The sequence below is a fragment of the Sinocyclocheilus anshuiensis genome, unplaced genomic scaffold, assembly GCF_001515605.1.
Source record: "Sinocyclocheilus anshuiensis isolate Anshui unplaced genomic scaffold, SAMN03320099.WGS_v1.1 scaffold173, whole genome shotgun sequence".
In the NCBI taxonomy this organism is placed as follows: Eukaryota; Metazoa; Chordata; class Actinopteri; order Cypriniformes; family Cyprinidae; genus Sinocyclocheilus; species Sinocyclocheilus anshuiensis.
This window is the reverse complement of record NW_015536480.1, coordinates 893,012-912,776: the sequence shown is the minus strand read 5'-3', so window position 1 is coordinate 912,776 and position 19,765 is coordinate 893,012. Positions and strand designations below refer to the sequence as shown.

Here is a 19,765-nt window from a genome sequence, read left to right as displayed (position 1 = left end):
AAGGTTGTATGTGTCTGATGGCTAGGAGTTTGTCTCTAATAAAACTAATTGGGAAAAAGTTACCTTTTTTTACGAGACAAACAAGCAAAAACAGTAAAAGTACTGAAGAGCTCCAAACCAAGGAAGCCATTCACAGCACCATCTTGACAAGAAAAAAAAAGAAGCAGCAGCTCATTTGCATTTAAAGAGACAGGCCCGAAAAACAGTGTTGAGTGTTTCTGCTTCCACTCAAAATAGGCATTTTCAAATTGATCTAATAAATGATCTGTGGGGTATTTTGAGCTGAAACTTCACACACACATTCTGGGGACACCTGAGGCCTCATTTATAAAATGTTGCGTATAAACCGTCCTAAATTTGTTCTAAGATCATTTCTCAAAAGTGCGTAAGTGCGATGAAAACGAACATGCGTACGCCTCTCTTCCAGATGTGACATTTATAAATCGCAAATGATCTTGAAATCGTGCGCAGCTGATTGGTGTCAGATCTCCGCCCCCTAATTAATAACATTACCATATAAAAGAGCACACGCCAGTATCTTTAATGTCTATGCTTGAGAACGACGAGCACAAAGAAAAAATAAACGTTACCGAGTCTGAAACTGAGGTCCTGCTGGCGGAGGCAGAGGTTCGTGCGGGATGCTTTTTATTTAATAATGTGTAATACGATGTGTGTGTAGTTATATTTTTTCTATTGAGTATTATCAAAATTAGCCTACTACTTCTAGAAACAACAGAAATAACAATAATAATAATAATAATAGTAGTAGTAGTAATTATAAAACAATTAGGTTTCCAAAAGTAAGAATAAAGTACGAATTCAAGTAAAATGTTCAGTCATCTTATAAAAAGTGAGCCATCCTACTTTTAAAATCACTTTCTATGACAACTAATAAAAAGTTTAGTATCACGAAATTCCTGCAAAATTTTAGAAAACATTATTGAAATAAAAAGTGGACGTTTCATATCATCTCAAATGTGCCATTAATGTACTGACACAAAAATATATAGTGTATACAAATATAACTGATGTAAATGACAAAAACTAAGTGTAAGGCTGATGTCTCTATTAATTTTCACAGAAGCAAAGCAGCAGATGTTATAAATAAAAACAGTTAACAATGTTATTGAATAGAATAGAATATATTAAAACCGTTATTGCACGACATCGGCCTGTTCTTATAGGCTACACAGACAAAACCGTCAGAGATGCGTTTATGCATTTTATTTTTTCTATTTTACGCATTAGTAGTAAATCAAGACTTCGCAAGTTCTCTTGTAAAATAAAATAATAATGGAATAAATAATTATTAATAATAATTAATAAACTGTGTACAGAAAGCAAGTAAAGAACTCTCAACATTAGGCTACTAAAGGTCCGTTTTTTCTCGCAAAACCTCCCGTTAATAAAAAATCTGACTACACTGCATTAATCGACCCTGACGTGACGGTAAGTACTTTTCCACGTCAAAGACCGTTTTTATAAATATGAACGTTGCCGTGGATTTTAGCGTACGCACACTCTAAGATCTCGTCAAAACTTTAAATATTAAACAAAAAATATTATTGAACAAAAATATATTACATTGATTTTCTTGCAAAAAAAAGAAAAAGAAAAAATAAATTAAATATCAAGTGTGAACCAAAAATAAAGGAGCTAACGAGCTTAATTTTAAAGGAAAAATAGCTCAAAAATATTGTATAAATATTGCAAAGTATCATAAAATCTCGCCAAAACTTTAAATATTAAACAAAAAATATTATTGAACAAAGATATATTACATTGATTTTCTTGCAAAAAAAAGAAAAAGAAAAAATAAATTAAATCTCAAGTGTGACCCAAAAATAAAGGAGCTAACGAGCTTAATTTTAAAGGGTAAATAGGTCAAAAATATTGTATAAATATTGCAAAGTATCATAAATCTTGTCAAAACTTTAAATATTAAACAAAAATAATTGAACAAAAATATATTACGTTGATTTTCCTAGAAAAATAAATTAAATATCAATTGTGACCCAAAAATAAAGGAGCTAACGAGCTTAATTTTAAAGGATACATAGCTCAAAAATATTGTATAAATTTTGCAAAATATTATAAAATCTCGCCAAAACTTTAAATATTAAACAAAAAATATTATTGAACAAAAATATATTACGTTGATTTTCCTGTAAAAAAAGAAAAAAAAAAAGAAAAAAAAATTAAATATCAAGTGTGACCCAAAAATAAAGGAGCTAACGAGCTTAATTTTAAAGGATAAATAGCTCAAAAATATTGTAAAAATATTGCATAGTATCATAAAATCTCGTCAAAACTTTAAATATTAAACAAAAAATATTATTGAACAAAAATATATTACATTGATTTTCTTGCAAAAAAAAGAAAAAGAAAAAATAAATTAAATATCAAGTGTGACCCAAAAATAAAGGAGCTAACAAGCTTAATTTGAAAGGGAAAATAGCTCAAAAATATTGTATACATATTGCAAAGTATCATAAAATCTCGCCAAAACTTTAAATATTAAACAAAAAAAAATTATTGAACAAAAATATATTACATTGATTTTCCCAGAAAAAAAAATGAATTAATTAAATATCAAGTGTGACCCAAAAATAAAGGAGCTAACGAGCTTAATTTTAAAGGGAAAATAGCTCATAAAAATTTTATAAATATTGCATAGTATCATAAAATCTTTTAATAATTCTAAATATTTAACAGAAAATATTATTGAACAACAATTTATGACGTTGATTTTCCTAGGAAAAAAAAAAAGAAAAAAAATAGTTATTTCAAGTGTGACTCAAAAATAAAGGAGCTAACGAGCTAAATTTTAAAGGATAAATAGCTCAAAAATATTGTATAAATATTGCAAAGTATCATAAAATCTCGCCAAAACTTTAAATATTAAACAAAAAATATTATTGAACAAAAATATATTACATTGATTTTCTTGCAAAAAAAATAAAAATAACAAATAAATTAAATATCAATTGTGATCCAAAAATAAAGGAGCTAACGAGCTTAATTTTAAAGGGTAAATAGGTCAAAAATATTGTATAAATATTGCAAAGTATCATAAATCTTGTCAAAACTTTAAATATTAAACAAAAAATATTATTGAACAAAAATATATTACATTGATTTTCTTGCAAAAAAAATAAAAAGAAAAAAATTAAATATCAATTGTGATCCAAAAATAAAGGAGCTAACGAGCTTAATTTTAAAGGATAAATAGCTCAAAAATATTGTATAAATATTGCAAAGTATCATAAAATCTTGTCAAAACTTTAAATATTAAGCAAATAAAATTATTGAACAAAAATATATTACGTTGATTTTCCTGTAAAAAAAAGAAAAAAAAATTAAATATCAAGTGTGACCCAAAAATAAAGGAGCTAACGAGCTTAATTTTAAAGGATAAATAGCTCAAAAATATTGTATAAATATTTCCTGGGGAAACAAAAGTTACATTTCAAGTACCAAGTGTTCGGAAGAGGATTAGGGCCAAGCAACAATAAAAAATAAAACCATCTCGAGATTAAAATCATTATAATACGATAATTAAATTTCGAGAAAATAGTCAACATAATATGCTGAGAATAAACTCATTAAACTACAAGAAAAAAGAAAATAAGCTCATTAAAATAGGAGAAAACAGTTGTTGTTTTGAGAAAAAGTAGAAAAGAAAGAGTTGGAGCGTGTGGAACAGTAGAAAAGAAAGAGTCGGAGCGTGAGGAACAGTAGAAAAGAAAGAGTAGAAAAGAAAGAGTCGGAGCGGGAGGAACAGTAGAAAAGAAAGCGTCGGAGCCTGAGGAACAGTAGAAAAGAAAGAGTCGGAGCGTGAGGAACAGTAGAAAAGAAAGAGTCGGAGCGCGAGGAACAGTAGAAAAGAAAGCGTCGGAGCGCGAGGAACAGTAGAAAAGAAAGAGTCGGAGCGTGTGGAACAGTAGAAAAGAAAGCGTCGGAGCCTGAGGAACAGTAGAAAAGAAAGAGTCGGAGCGTGAGGAACAGTAGAAAAGAAAGAGTCGGAGCGTGTGGAACAGTCTGCAGCGAGGCTCGTGATGGAGCAGAAGATGCAGTCCACTAGGCTTCCAATCCATCTTTTGCTGAACTCACTTTTCTTCATTTTCTCATTACATATCACATCCCAAAAATGGAAATCAATAGTTTAAAGAGTGTTTAATAATAATGTATTGATTAGGGGTTTTCTATTACACTAAAACTGCATGAACTCCTAAAAAATAGAGTCTGAGAAATATGACAAGTGTAAATATGACATTTTATTTTACACATTTATCAGTGTGTGCAGAGATCTCAGTTCTCTTATCATTGTGACGGACAGTGAATCTGTTATCAGAGCAGATCAGACTCCAGGAGTTCACATTATATCCAAACACAGAGTCATAACTCCCTCCTTTCCTCTTGATTTCTTTATAAGCCACTGATATATAAACATTATCTCCACTCCATTCAGTCTCCCAGTAACAGCGTCCAGTCAGACTCTCTGAACACAGAACCTGATCCCAATCAAATCTGTCCGGATGATCAGGATATGACTGTCGCTCAGAGACATACGTCACCTTTCTGTTCTCCTCAGACAGAACGAGGTGTTTGTTTGCTGTGTTTGGATCCAGTGTGAGATCACAGGCGTCTGAACACAACACACACATTACAACACACACATTTACAACTAAACTACAAACAAGAAAACTCTGTCTGATTGAGGACTTACATCTTTGAGGTCCTGCTGTGATCCTGAACTCTCCTCCATGATCCACACTAGAAAACACAGACACACACACACACACACACACACACACAGACAGGGAGTGTTTGTGAAATGGGTTTGGTGAGAAATAATTCCTGCAGTTCTGCACTAAAGGTGAATCAGTGGCAGTCATTCATCAGAAGAGCTTCACACACTTGTGTCTAGAGCAGTGGAGGAACTGAGTTTACTTCATGCGATTACTTCACATTAGCCCACATTAGCTAGACATACTATAACTTCACATGTTAGAAACGTATTTCTCTTACTTCTATCATCTCATTAAGCAGTGGTTGGAGCAGAAGATCTAACATTAACTTGTAGGCTACAGTGAAGTTTGTAAATGTAGTTCAGGAAACCTCAAACTTCAGTTACTTCAAACAGCGCTGACAACTTTTGAGTTCAGCCTGGAGTGAGAATTCAGGAATAATTAACAAGCCTGAGATTACTACCAGTCCAGTTCTCTTCTGCTCACCAAGTCTGCATTTATTTGATCCAAAATACAGCATCAGCAGTAATATTGTGAAATATTTTTACTATTTAAAATAACTGTTTTCTATTTGATTATATTTTAAAATGTAATTTATTGTGATTTCAAAGCTGAATTTTTAGCATCATTACTCCAGTCACATGATCCTTCAGAAATCATTCTGATATTCTGATGTGCTGCTCAAAAAACATTTATTATTATTATTATTACTATTATTATTATGATGAAAACAGCTGAGTAGATTTTTTCGGGTTTCTTTAAGTTCAGAAGAACAACATTTATCTGAAATAGAAATCTTTTGTAACATTATAAATGTCTTAATCATCACTCTTGATCAATTTAAAGCATCCTTGCTAAATAAAAGTATTCATTTCTATAATTTCTTTCACAAAAAAAATAATAATAAAAAAATTATAAATTAATCTGACTCCAAGCTTTTGAATGTAATAGTGTATAATCTTACAAAACCTTTTTATTTCAGATAAATGCTGATCTTTGGATCGTTTTATTCATTAAAATAATCCTGACAAAATGGTACTCAACTGTTTTAAATATTGATAATAATAATAATAATAATAAAGAAAATGTTTCTTGAGCAGCAAATCAGCATATTAGCATGATTTCTGAAGCAGACTGGAGTAATGACGCTGAAAATTCAGCTTTAATATCGCATAAATAAATTACATTTTAATATTCAAATAAAAAGCAGCTATTTTAAATAGTAAAAATATTTCACAGTATTACTGCTTTTGCTGTATTTTGGATCAAATAAATGCAGGCTTGGTGAGCAGAAAAAAACATTTGACTGGTAGTGTACTCAATTGTTCTAAACTAAACTATACAGGAACTCTATTGTTAAGGTTAAAAGTAACAATTGATTTGTATACAAGTTCATATTAGACCATTTTTATAATAACGTTATATCTATACATTTTTTTATTGATTATAATAAAAAGAGCAATTATGAGTAAATATACAGCCTAAATGTAATGTTTGCTAAATTCTCCTCTCTAGTGTACATTTTTCTCGCTAGTTTATGGACACTGAAGGGCTTTTCTGAGGTTATGTGACCGTGTTTTCAAGCTGCTGTCTTTCCGCGGTTGAAACACTCATTGAGTGATTACATGAGACACTATACATTAAGTTGTAGTGTATCTTTCAACATGAATCTGATGTGCATTCGATGTTTATTTCATGCTAATTATAGAATGCACTCCTGCCTCACTTGAACTGAGGCATAGCAGGAGCACACATGTGAACCGTCACGCCAATAAAGAGCTCCAAAACTGTATTTGTCTTAATAAAGCTAACAGAATTTGAATGCTGAGACTTTGTGTCCTATTATCAAAAGTGACCTGCTCTGTCATGTCTGTCAGCTGGTTGTCTTGTCTGTGTCCTCTCTGCTCTGCCATGTTTTTCACTCCGTAAGAAAATGAACGTGTTGCGCGAGCGGCTGGAAATGGACGAGATGAAGCGCGATGCGGAACACCAGACACGTCGCATCCTTGAGTTTACTTTATTGTCCTATATGCAGATGTTCTCATATAAATGTGAATGTATGTACACACATATATACACACATTCACAGCATTACTTAAAGCAGATTTCTAGTTCCCAATATGCTTTGCTTCTGACTGGTGAAGGAGAGTAACACTTTTTAATTACGTGCTATGTCATGTGTTCACTGCTTAATATTAATATAGGGGGAGATCAGTTAATGTTGTATTATTTTGAAATGTAAAAGGGTTTCTGGTATGTGTAAGTTTGTGAGGTTACAGTTGTGCTGAAGAGTAGAGCCTGTGGTCAGGATGATGACTGGCCAAACAACATTAAGATTACATGTTACTTCATTAAAAGAGAAAGGCTGTGCACTTTTCAGCACAGTGATAGTCTGTTCACTAAGTGCTTTAGTGTGAGCAGATGTGCTTATGCTATTGTAAACTAGCCATGTTTTAAAATATGAAACGCATATATTGCAAATAATTGTTAAAGAAATATATATTTCCATATATGTCTGTATATACTGCATGAGTAAATATATGTTCAGTATATTTTTACACATGCTGAAAGATTTAAAACCAAAGGATCGATGTTTTACCAGTTATACAATAATAAGTGACACATTGATCATAATGAATTAATTTGTGTCAGGATTGCAAATTAGTCACTCAGAAATAAAACGGTATATACTTCTTTAGTCGCGCCTGTTTCTGTTTATTTGTAATCACAGACAGCATGTTTAGGTCTACATCACATTTAGAAAGAATGACCATTTCATTAACTTTTCCATCAAAAATACGACCTGAGTCACTGTTGCACTCTCTCCAGTCCCTACACACTGTAATACTTTCAGTCAGAGAAACAGAGGGAGCTCCTGAACAAAAACTGATATGTTATGGTATATTTTATGACATACGCAGAGCTAAATGTGATAATCAGACTGTCAGGTATAAAGAGACGAGACTTACTGACAGATAAACTATGCAACCTAATAAATACACGATTGTGATAGCCTATATGATTTGTCTGATTTCTTCAAGTGGTGGTATTTACCATGTTTACTATGGTAATGGCTAGCGTGTATTTGCATCACATATAAATATTTCTGCTTTGTATGCCCAGCCAGCAAACTTGTGTGGGGCCCAGATGGGTGGCGCCTGGGCTATCTAACTGGGCGCCCAGCCAGTTTTGTCCTCAGCTTCTAAGAGGGCCTCACATGAGTTAATGAAATGAACTCTGCTCAGTATGCATACTACAGAGTGCTAAAAATAAGACTGAAGCAGCATTGCAGTTCATTAGATAATTGAGAGATTAATTGAGTACTGATTGAGCATTAGTGACGAACACCTGCTTAAGAAAAAAAGAGATGAGCAGAAACACCACGTGTTGGCCCCAAAGAAGCCCCGACGAGGCACAATCTAGCCCCAGAAGTGAGAGTGGAAATGTGACTGGCCCTGCCACACACTAGCGCACCCGCTTACAAATAACGTAATAAGTGAAATTAGAAAAGCAAAAGTGAAATTTCATATAAGAGATGAGGGAAAAGGAAATACAAAATTAATATGGGAAAATTTAACAGGAAGTTATAAAAAGCCAGTGACAAAAACAGAACTAGATTTGGAACGAAAACATTATCTGTGATCATGGCACCATAGCAAGTGCCTTTAATTATTTTGTGGATACGATAAAGCTCAAAGATAAATATGGATTAGATTCTATTATTATTATTATTATTTATAAAGAAAGTCTTTTAACTCAGATTATTAATTTATATGTAATGCAAGAATTTTTTTCATTCTGTATGGAAATAAGTTTATTTGAGTCCACACTCATGAGTGTAAAAATTAACACTGAAGCAGTGTTAATGAGATAATTAGTGATTAAATGAATGATGATTGACCATTAGTGAAGACACCTGATGTTACCAAGCAGAATCACAGAAGCAAAGAGTCAACATTTTGAAGTCACTAGTGGCTAGTGGCATTTATTATAAACAGCACACAAACGTCAAGCAGAACTGAAACGGCATTGGGCTCACGATAGAGCCCTGCATTTCAGCACGGGTCCGACGGGTCCTGACATTTTTACGCCCCTAGTGCCTGGCTTCGGGCCAATTTTCACATCATAGTTCAGACGCGGGCTGGGCCTCGGGCCTGTTTTAGGCTTCTCCTTATTTTTATATTTTAGACATCCATCAATTAGTGATGAAAAAAAAAATTGTCGCGCTGGTGGAAACAACACGAGACCGTGCTACCACGACTGAAAAGAGCGGCTCGACAGTGTTTATTGTCCCGCCAGCAGCAGCATGTATGGTGCGTGCTGTCAGCACAACTGAACAGTTCTGCGTTCAAATGCACAGTTACACACAATAGGCTAAAGAGTGCCGCAAAGCACCGCCAAAAGTAATTACCATAAATGTGACAGGGGGAAATAATCTCGGATTATGATTATAATGAAAGAGTTTTTGTTTTCGATTTGTTTTATTTCGTTAAGTAGTAATTGAAAGCTTTCTATAGATATACTTATGTCTGTGAGGCATGTATTCGCTGAGTTTCGGTTCATTTTTGAACTCCTGTAAAAGACGAGACGGCAAAAAGCGCATCATGTTTGTTTTCTTTATTTTATAAAAGCACAACGTTTTGTTGATATTGTGAGTGCACACAAATAAAAGTAGACCCTTTGCAGTTATGATTGATTACTCTTACCTTTATGAGCAAAAATGACGCCAAAAAAAGTTTTTTTGCTTTTATGAGCAAAAAAAAATCCACTGAAAAAAATGCAAGTGATCGCGCTGGCGCCTCCATGTCCTGCAAAGTGTCTCCGCACAAACTATTGGATATAGCGCACATTTATCTAGGTTTAACATTTAAACATTGTTATATAATTGAACTGTTTTATAACTATAGATTTTATTTTAGGCAAGTCGTGATTATTTTAAAAAGGCTAAATTGATCAAACATACAGTAGGCTCACTGTCTGCCGCTGGCCGCTTGGTCGTTACTTTAATGAACTTAAAATTTGTGTCACTTCATAAAATTGATATTAAGACACTGGTATCACATACTTTAATGATGTCTTTATACCTTTCTGGACCCTGAAAGTGATAGTTGCGTAGGCTGTCAACGGAGGGACAGAAAGCACCGGGATTTCAGTAAAACTATTCTTCATTTGTGATCCAAACATTAATGAAAGTCTTATGGGTTTGGAACAGTATGAGGGTGAGTAACTGATGACAGAATTCACATTTTTGGTGAACTGTCCCTTTAAATAATATTGTGTTCTTTTATAGGAAAATGGCATCAAACACTGGAACATTTCACTCGACTATTGACTATAAGTCTATAGCAGTTGTTATTACTGACAGCCCTGTCTTTGTATTCTTTTTTTTTTTTCATGTATTTGAAAATGTCTCGAATTTTGACTTTTACAATTTGTGAAGTTTAACTTTGTGACCAATATCTGGTGCAACACCAATATTGTACAAGTACCTGTTCAAGGTTTCTTTTTTTTCAATTTTGTCTGTTGCTGTTTAAAGCTAAAAAGTATTCCACAATGCAAACATTTTTAATGGTGCTTTACACATTGTCAAATTAATTGATGCCAATCTTTTTGTCTTAACTTGTTTAAGGCAAACAAAAGCCATTGAATACACTTAAGAATGTTTAAATGAGGTAAAATTAAATCATGTTCAATTTGTATATACTGTCCAGAACTTATCTGCTACTAAAGATATGCTATAATTTTGTAGAAATTTCTGCATAACGAATTGTCCGTTAATGGTACAGAAGATGATGTAAGCTACATCATTTTCTGTTTTAGAGTTGTAGGAAAATGTCCTGGTAATTTTCTGCCAGCACATTCTCTGTTCTCGGCTCATTTTTAGTTTTGTGAATTCATTGAATTGTTAATTGGAGACTCGCTCTGACTGGATCATTTGAATCAGCGAGTTGTTGACTTGAGAACGGGTGCAATCTGCTCAGTCCAATTCGTGAATGAATCGTTCAGTGTGATTTCTGAACAGATTTAACAGGTTCATTGAAAATAATCAGCTTGTTCACGAATCAGACACCACTATGCGAAAATGCCCAAAAGTGGGTAGTTCCACAATTAGTTCTGGTACTATGAAAAGGTTCCCGCGGTACGAAAGGCCCTTTTGTGTAGTGTGTGACGATTTCTCCAGTTCAAAATAACGAGGAACAAAATGTTTTTATGAAATGTAGTGGAGTAAAAGTATGATATTATGATTTGGAATGTAGTGAAGTAAAAGTAAAAGTTTCCCAAAATAAAAATGATCAAGAAATCCAGTACAAATACTTGAAAACTGTACTCAAGTACACTAACAAATTAAAAATACTGTCCACCACTGAGATGGAGTCACTCAGTGCTTGTCAAATACCACAACTGTTCAGTGTTTTTAAACAATTAATGCTTATTTTATGCTTCAGATATGTAAACACACACAACGGCACAAGTACTAGCCAAGACCATTTATATATTGTACAAATACACACTGATGTCTATGGAAGTGGCAATAATAAGCAAGGAAATAAACTTTCCAACATAATTTGACCATTTAAAGTTTGCTTCTTATGTTAGTCAATGTTACATTGTTGATGATTTTGTATTCAGTTTTTGTATATTTTGATTTGTACTTCACTCCTGTGACCTGCACACTATAATCATGGCAATCAATCAAGTGTTATATAATCAACTGTTCACTCTACTGACTACCATATTACTATTACAATTATCTTGTAGTGTGTGCCCCACTTAAGACAGTTTGGGGTGTGAGTGTGTGAAGTTTTTGTATATAACGTTTTATTGTTATTTTTGATATTGTATTGATATTGTATTATTGTTATGGTTATCTGTTTCCATTATTTTATTTGTTCAGTAATACAAATTGTTCATAGTTGTAAAAAGTCTCCCGGTGAAACAGGTTCAGAAGTAGAATAAAAATATAGCCTCGAGTGGCGATTATCAGGGTCAAAGCACTAATTGCTCATGTAGACTATACAGTGATATAATGACCATGTCTCTTTTCAAATATAACAAGTCGTTAAGTGTCTCTTTATCGAAGTATTATTCTATGTACTGTATTAAAATAGACAACTAATATTAAATATAAATTTTAATTGAACCACAATACATACAGTCATGTCTGGCAACTTGACAAATGTGTTTTCAGCATCATTAGGATATATAAAAATTATCAATGATCTAATTAATAAGTATTGTGGATAGCATAGATTTCTTTGCAAACTTATTATATTAAACTTAAGGAAACTATAATTTATTTATTTTTTTCCCGCCAAGTCAATCTATGGAACCATTACACAGATGTTAAAGTTTGAGACCTAAAAGGATTTGTTATCCCTCTAGTGGAAAACCAGAGGCTTCACCTCTCATTTGCTAGCTGCTATGAATACTACACTTATTGTAGTCCCTCGATAAAGGCACAAGCAAAAAACTTTAAATCGATTTTTCTCTAAATCAGATCTGCTGACTCTATCGCCTTTGTTTTTGTTTTTATTTTATTTAAAAGGAACAATACACATTAATTGACATGAGTAAACAAGTCTACTATGCAAATGTGCCAGATTTAGTCACTCAGGCTAATTTTCATCTGCAGTCCCCGTTCAAACGGCTGTAGCTCAGTAATTTTTTGTCCAATTCCATATATCAAGTCATATATAATTTTTAAGGTATTTTAATGGAGAATGTGAAAATAAAAATAACTTTTTTTTTAAATGTCCTCATTCCGACTTATTTTGCCAGCAAAGGGTCACAAGTGATCTTGATCTACAGCGTGTGATGGGCGTCGCCACATTTGTTTTCGCCGCAGTTAAGGGAGTCCTGTCCGTTGGATTTACAGGGTGTGAATTCACCAGTTTCTAAAATACATGTAAGTGGCCGGTGAACTGCATGGGAGAAGAATAGAGTCAATCTGATATGAATAAATTATAAGAAAATTATATTTGAATTAATTGTTATTGCTGCTTCCATAGACATCGTGTATTTTACAAAATTTAAATTGATTGTTTTACTAGTACTTACGTTTCTTTAAATGTCTGAAACCTAAAATAAACATTATTTGGTTGAAAACACTGCATAGTTGTGATTATATGACAAGCTCGGAGCGCGTCCGTCTCTGGCTCAGTGCCAGCCAAAGCGCAAAACCACAGTTTGAGTCTGGAAGTTCTGTGATATCACATCAACATTCTAAATCACATATGTGGGACCGTACTCCCAGGGGCACAGAAATAAAAATCCCATATTTGGGACTGTAGCACTCAAAAGTTTAAAGGAAGTTGGGCTTCATTATTTTTTTGTGAGAACAAACCAGCATCTCATGCCAACCATAAAAACAATGACAGATTCTCTCATCACAACCACTTCTCAATCACAGAAGAGAGGATGAATGTTAATGCTCAACTTACTTGAGTTTGTCCAGATGTTTGAGTGTATCAGAGAGCAGCTTCACTCCTGAATCTCCTGGGTGATTGTAGCTCAGATCCAGCTCTCTCAGGTGTGAGGGGTTTGAACTCAGAGCTGATGCCAGAGCAGCACAACCTTTTTCTGTCACCATACAGTAAGATAATCTACAACAACAGTGCAAGGGTTAATGCAGTGGTCCCAACCATGTTCCTGGTTTCTTCTCAGGCCTTGGACTCTACTAATGAGCTGATGATCTGAATCAGATATGTTTGATTAAGGAGACATGGAAAGCATGCAGTGTTTGTCTTAAATTTGATATGTCCAATTGGATATCACATCTGCGTCAAGTTTTAAAGTGACAGCAGCCTAATAACCCAGCTGCTTGTGTCATTTATTTTAATCAAACAACAAAAGAAAATTAGAAAATCACTCACTGCTCTTGACTGAATAACTTTCGGAGCTTATGCTAAGGATTCATCTATATTTTATTTATACAGTGAGGATTGTGCAGTGTTATTTGTTTACTATATTATTATTTTTTGGCATATTTCCATATTTCCTGAATTTTACAGTTAGACATTTAAGTTAGACAAACTTAAAGCACTGTTTACAAGGTTACAAATGTAAAAAACAATGATTTTTTTTTCTGTGTGGTAGGACCAATAGCCACGTTTCCGCAGTCAGGCCAAAAAGCGGGCATACTAGTGCGTGCCAGGGCCAGTTGCGTTTCCACTGTCACTTCCGGGGCTTGATTGTGCCTCTACAGGGCTTCTTCAATGCCAATGGCCAGGGATTTTTGGCCTGTCAAATACATTGGACCAAAGGGGCCAACTGGGGCTAGAGGAGTGGTCATGAACAAAAGTGGAGTTTATCCTAGTTAGGAGATGGTTGGCACCACCGCTAATTTCCCATGTTTTCATATCAAGCTACCAGCTAGCATCAACATTTAAGACATTTAATTGACAATTTTAATTGCAAAACTCACTTTCAGACACCAGCGAGTGTATAAAATCTGTTCATGTAACCAATTGCTAGACCGAGCCTTTGCAGTTGCAGCTCCTAAATGGTGGAATGCACTTCCAGTTGTTGTGAGATCCTCTCCCACCTCTCCCAATCTAGACTGAAGACTCATTTATTCTCTTTAGCCTATGGTGTAGCCTGAGAATAAAGGAGTTCCCTTGTCGATAATTCACTCGTACTGCTTTGCTAGATGCTTTTTCTTTTCAATAATGCAGTGTAATCGCACGGCCATTGGTTCGTGCAGTGAATAAAAAACAAACCATTGGCTCAGCAGCTTAGCTGCACGAACCTATGGCCATGAAGCCCACCAGAGCCTACCAGAATGGGTGGGGTCATCTGGCTATATAAGCAGGCAGGGCCTAAAATTAACACTCGCCAAGCGCCAGATGCAAGTATATGTAACAGTCTCAGTCGTTACCAGCTGGTGGGTAAAACTTTTCCGAATTTTGTTGGATGAGGGTCGTTCTTCCTCCACACTCTATATACAGCTATATGTAGCAGCTATAGCAGCTTCTCACGCTCCTATAGCCGGCCAATCGGTGGGCAGGAACAACTTGGTTGTTCGCTTTCTAAAGGGGTCTAGGTAGCTGAATCCACCTCACCCCTTTACTGTCCCTACATGGGATCTGCTTAAGGTCTTGAGGGCTCTCAAGGGCCCCCCCTTTGAGCCGCTACAATGAACAAGTATGTGTGTTCTCCTTTTATGTGAAATAATGATAAATATCAGTTTGATTTAGCATGCTGACACAAATGAATAGATTACTATTTTTAGCGTAAATCATTGGTATATAAAATATCAATTGCTGAAGTCTTTCATAAATCTTTATGTAAGGACCACATGTCTGTTTCTGTTAATTCCGTATAATAGTAATCTATTCATTGGTCACAGGGGCCTCCATGGCCTTAGAGATTGCGATGGTGCCGCACATGGCTGCCTCAGTGCTTGGCTCTCTAGTGTTTGTACTGTTTTTGTTCATTTTTCCTGTTTTTTGTTTCTCAAACACGATCAGTTTTACCAGGGATGAACTGCTGAACATTCGGCAGAACACATCACAAAATCTTCTACCGGATTTCAATTATTCGGACGTTTTACTGAACGTTGTAGTTGGCGGAGCAGCTGTGCTGATCAAGCGCTTCAGGACGCGCAGACGGGGGAAGAGAGCCGGCGTGCTCGTCAAGCTCAGGAAGCACGGATTTCGAATGCCGTTGCCTAGCGTCCATCTGGCGAATCTCCGCTCTCTACCCAACAAAACGGACAAACTTCTTCTGCTCTCCAGGACTAACAAGGATTTTTCAAACTCTGCTGCTCTGTGTTTCACGGAAACCTGGCTGAATGACGCCATTCCGGACAGCGCGCCCCATCTGCCCGGCTTTCAGCTGTTTAGAGCAGATTGCGACACAGAATCAACGGGGAAATCGCGCGGCGGCGGGACATGGTTTTACATCAACGAAAGGTGGTGTACAGATGTAACAGTGTTAAAGAAGATGTGCTGTCCCGATCTGGAAGCGCTCTTCATTAACTTTAAGCCGTTCTATTCGCCGCGGGAGTTTTGCTCGTTCCTTCTCGTGAGTGTTTACATTCCTCCGCAGAACAACAACACCCGGACTCTTTTTTAATCATTCTTGGGGACTTTAATAAAGCAAATCTTTCCCGTGAACTGCCAAAATACAGACAGCATGTTATATGTCCCACCAGAGACAGTAATATATTGGATCACTGTTACACCACAAAAAAGGATTCATATCACTCTGTCCCACGGGCAGCTTTGGGGCTCTCTGATCACAGTTTAGTTAATCTTATACAGATTAAGGCTACAGGCAGAAACTGAAATCAGCTAAACCTGTATTAAGGACTGTAAAAAGATGGACTAATGAAGCAGAGCAGGATCTACAAGCTTGTTTTGACCTCACTGATTGGAGTGTTTTTGAAGCCACCCTCGCACTGTGTAATGACAGCAGACCCTTCTCAGCCGCTCCAGCAATGGACGCAACCCAGAAAACTATCGGCATGGATTTTTGCCGATAACCGATAGTTCCAGCAATCAACTAACAAAACCGATACATCGGTCGACCTCTAACTGTAACATCTTATATCAGTTTCTGTTTTCTGAAAGACATCACCAATTACAAGACACCATCCCCCAGCACTGTGGAGAATCAACAACTGGCAGATGATCTGAACGAGTTTTATTGCAGGTTTGAAAAAACACCATTCACACCTCCTGCAACCCCCCTCTCTCCCCCTCCAGCACTCCAAATCAGTGAAGATAACGTGTGTCAGCTCTTCAGAAAGAACAAGAGAAGAAAGGCACCAGGCCCAGACGGTAAATCCTGTGCTGACCAGCTGGCTCCCATCTTCACACAGATCTTCAACCGATCACTTGAGCTGTGCGAAGTCCCCTCATGCTTCAAACGCTCCACCATCATCCCCGTCCCAAAGAAACCCAAAATTACTGGACTTAATGACTACAGACCTGTGGCTCTAACGTCTGTGGCCATGAAATCATTTGAAAGACTGGTTTTGGCTTATCTGAAGGACATCACTGGACCCCCTGCAGTTTGCCTGCCACAGAGCAAACAGGTCTGTGGATGATACTGTCAACATGGGACTGCATTACATCCTGCAACATCTAGACAGACCAGGGACTTATGTGAGGATCCTGTTTGTGGACTTCAGCTCGGCTTTTAACAGCCCCCTGCTCTCTCCCCACTCACCATCATGAACAGCACTGTGACTGCAGTGGAATCATTCAGGTTCCTGGGCACCACCATCTCTCAGGACCTGAAGTGGGACAATCACATTGAGTCCATTGTTAAAAAGGCCCAGCAGAGGTTGTACTTCCTTCGCCAGCTGAGGAAGTTCAACCTGTCACAGGAGCTGCTGAAACAGTTCTACTCCGCCATCATTGAATCCATCCTCTGCACTTCGATAACTGTCTGGTTCAGCTCAGCTACCAAATCTGACCTCAGAAGACTACAGAGGGTAGTCCGGTCTGCTGAGTGAATCACTGGTACAACCCTCCCTTCTCTCCAAGAACTGTACTCATCCAGAGTGAGCAAAAGGGCTAGTAAAATCACTCTGGACCCCTTACATCCAGCACACGCCCTCTTTGAACTGTTGCCATCTGTTCAATGCTACAGAGCACCGAGCACCAGAACGACCAGACACAGGAACAGTTTCTTTCCTCAGGCAATCCATCTCATGAACACATAACAATAATCTTGGAACACACAACACTATATACAATACCTATTTAACACCATACTTGTTTACATTTCAAATATGGACATATCATAACTGTACATCATAATTGTCTATATTATATTTGAAATGCTGGGGTTGTGTGATATTTGCTTCAGAGAGGCGTGTTAAGGGGGGTTTTAGAGTAGAACTGGTCTGACAGTGGAAATGCAAGCCCGCTGTGCTTAACACTGTACATTAAAAAATCCTGCAGGTACTGTATGTTTCCAAGTATTCTCTGCACTGCGAGTTAAATACACCATTAAATACCCCAGTATGTTGAGTTGACAGTTAGGACTCTTCAGTCCAGCACACAGCAGCTTCACTCCTGAATCCTGAAGGTCATTGTGACTCAGGTCCAGCTCTCTCAGCGGGGAGTTTGATGATTGTAGAGCTGAAGCCACAACTTCACAGTGCTGATTAGTGAGATTACAGCCTACCAATCTGAAAAACATTTGTTTAAAAAGCTTGCTGTTGTTCTGGTGTCACATCAGACTGCCATAAGAGCAGTCAGACCATAAAAGATCAAGCTGGTTGATCATTCACTCTCTGGTCTTTATAGAACAAAGGTAAAGCATTTAAAGGGATAGTTCACCCAAAAATGAAAATTAGCCCATTATTTACTCACCCTCAAGCCATCCTAGGCATATATGACTTCCTTCTTTCAGATGAATCCAATCTGAGTTATATTAAAAATTTACTTTGATCTTCCAAGCTGTTTAATGGCAGTCAGCGGGTGTTGCAGTTCATCAGTCCTAAAGAAGTTAAATAAAGCGCATCCATCCATAATAAAAAGTGCCTCACACAGCTCCGGGGGGTGAACAAAGGCGTCTTGTAGTAAATCGATGCGTTTTTGTAAGAAAAATATCCATATTAAAAACGTAATAATCACTTTAATCTAGCTTGCGCCAACAGTTGTACATGGAAGCAGCTCCGGTAGGATGACGTAAGATGGCGGCGTTGCACATGCGCCGGTGAGTCTCGTGAAAACCTATGTTTGTTTACAGGAGCAAAGGAAGCAAAGTTTCCTTACTATAGTAAAGGAAAACCAGTCTGCTCTTGGCTTATATCAAAATCCTCTGACATTCTACTTTACAAATCCTCGTTTTGTACTTCTAATTCGTGACCGTTGTTTTGTTTTGATCTCTCCCCTGCACTTCCGCGTTCGTCACTTCTGAGCGGCGCATGCGCAACGCCGACGTCCTGCGTCATCCGCCCGGAGCTGCGTCCATGTATAACCACTCAGATTAATATTTAAACCAATGTTAGTTATATATCTGATTTTTTGGGTGGGTTTCCAACATAAGCGTTGATTAATTCTAACAAATAAAATAAGGCAGCCACAAAACTCTTTCTTTAACTTGTATTCCTTTCAATTTAAATGATACTAGCAAAAACAATACACATTTTGCACCAAACACAACAGTGATAATATATATCAAACACCACTTGTTCATCTGAGATAAAAAATTGACCCATCTTGATCAAACTATGAATCAAGTCCTTGAGTGTGAAAGCACTAAATGTTTAAAAGTCAAAGAAAGTAGTCTTATCTGTGATCATGTTAGACACTGAAGAAGTCCAATGGCGACAACTGATACACATGTACAACAGTGAGCGCAAGCTAGATTAAATTGATTATTACGTTTTAAATATGGATATTTTTATTACAAAAACGCATCGATTCGCAACAGGAAGCCTTTGTTCACCCACCGGAGCCATGTGAGGCACTTTTTATTATGGATGGATGTGCTTTATTTAACTTCTTTTGGACTGATGAACTGCAACACCCACTGACTGCCATGAAAGAAGAAAGTCATATACACCTAGGATGGCTTGAGGGTGAGTAATTCATGGGCTAGTTTTCATTTTTGGGTGAACTAACCCTTAAAATAAAGGCATAAATATGAACATCAGACAGGGTTATTTTCTACATTCTGCTTAACTTACTTGAGTTTGTCCAGATGGTTGATTTGATCAGAGAGCAGCTTCACTCCTGATTCTCCTGGGTGATTGTAGCTCAGATCCAGCTCTCTCAGGTGTGTGGGGTTTAAACTCAGAGCTGATACTAAAGCAGCACAAGCTTCCTCTGTTACAAAACAGCCAGATAATCTACAAAAGTAATTCAAGTGTTAGGGTGGGGGGGTCTAATGCTATTTCATGCATTCAAAGTTATTTACACTGTTAAAGAGTTGGATTCTCATTCTAAACATGGCCAAAGTTTCAAAAAACGATTTGGACTTATGATGGAGTATTTCTGTGCCAAATATACTTCTTCAGGGTTTGTACAAGTTTTGGAAAATGAAAAAAAAAT

General features: G+C 36.3%; 1 protein-coding gene across 1 annotated transcript; it reads right to left on the bottom strand.

Annotated features, from left to right (window-relative positions):
* Window positions 1-4,277: 4,277 nt before the first annotated feature.
* Window positions 4,278-19,559, bottom strand: LOC107678327 (tripartite motif-containing protein 16-like). Its single transcript, XM_016473591.1, has 5 exons — window positions 19,402-19,559; window positions 17,722-17,895; window positions 13,193-13,354; window positions 4,730-4,776; window positions 4,278-4,648 (listed from the first exon to the last, which is right to left on the bottom strand). Exons 3-5 carry the CDS (start codon window positions 13,339-13,341, stop codon window positions 4,278-4,280), a joined length of 567 nt encoding a protein of 188 aa, XP_016329077.1. The 5' UTR covers window positions 13,342-13,354; window positions 17,722-17,895; window positions 19,402-19,559.
* Window positions 19,560-19,765: the final 206 nt, after the last annotated feature.

Coding starts and splice junctions, on each gene's coding strand:
- LOC107678327 (XM_016473591.1), bottom strand. CDS start 13,341: ATGGTGACAGAAAAAGGTTGTGCTGCTCTGGCATCAGCTCTGAGTTCA. Junction 4,777..13,192: donor AAACATCTGGACAAACTCAA/GTAAGTTGAGCA, acceptor TGTGTTTTCTAG/TGTGGATCATGGAGGAGAGT. Junction 4,649..4,729: donor CACAGCAGGACCTCAAAGAT/GTAAGTCCTCAA, acceptor TGTTGTGTTCAG/ACGCCTGTGATCTCACACTG.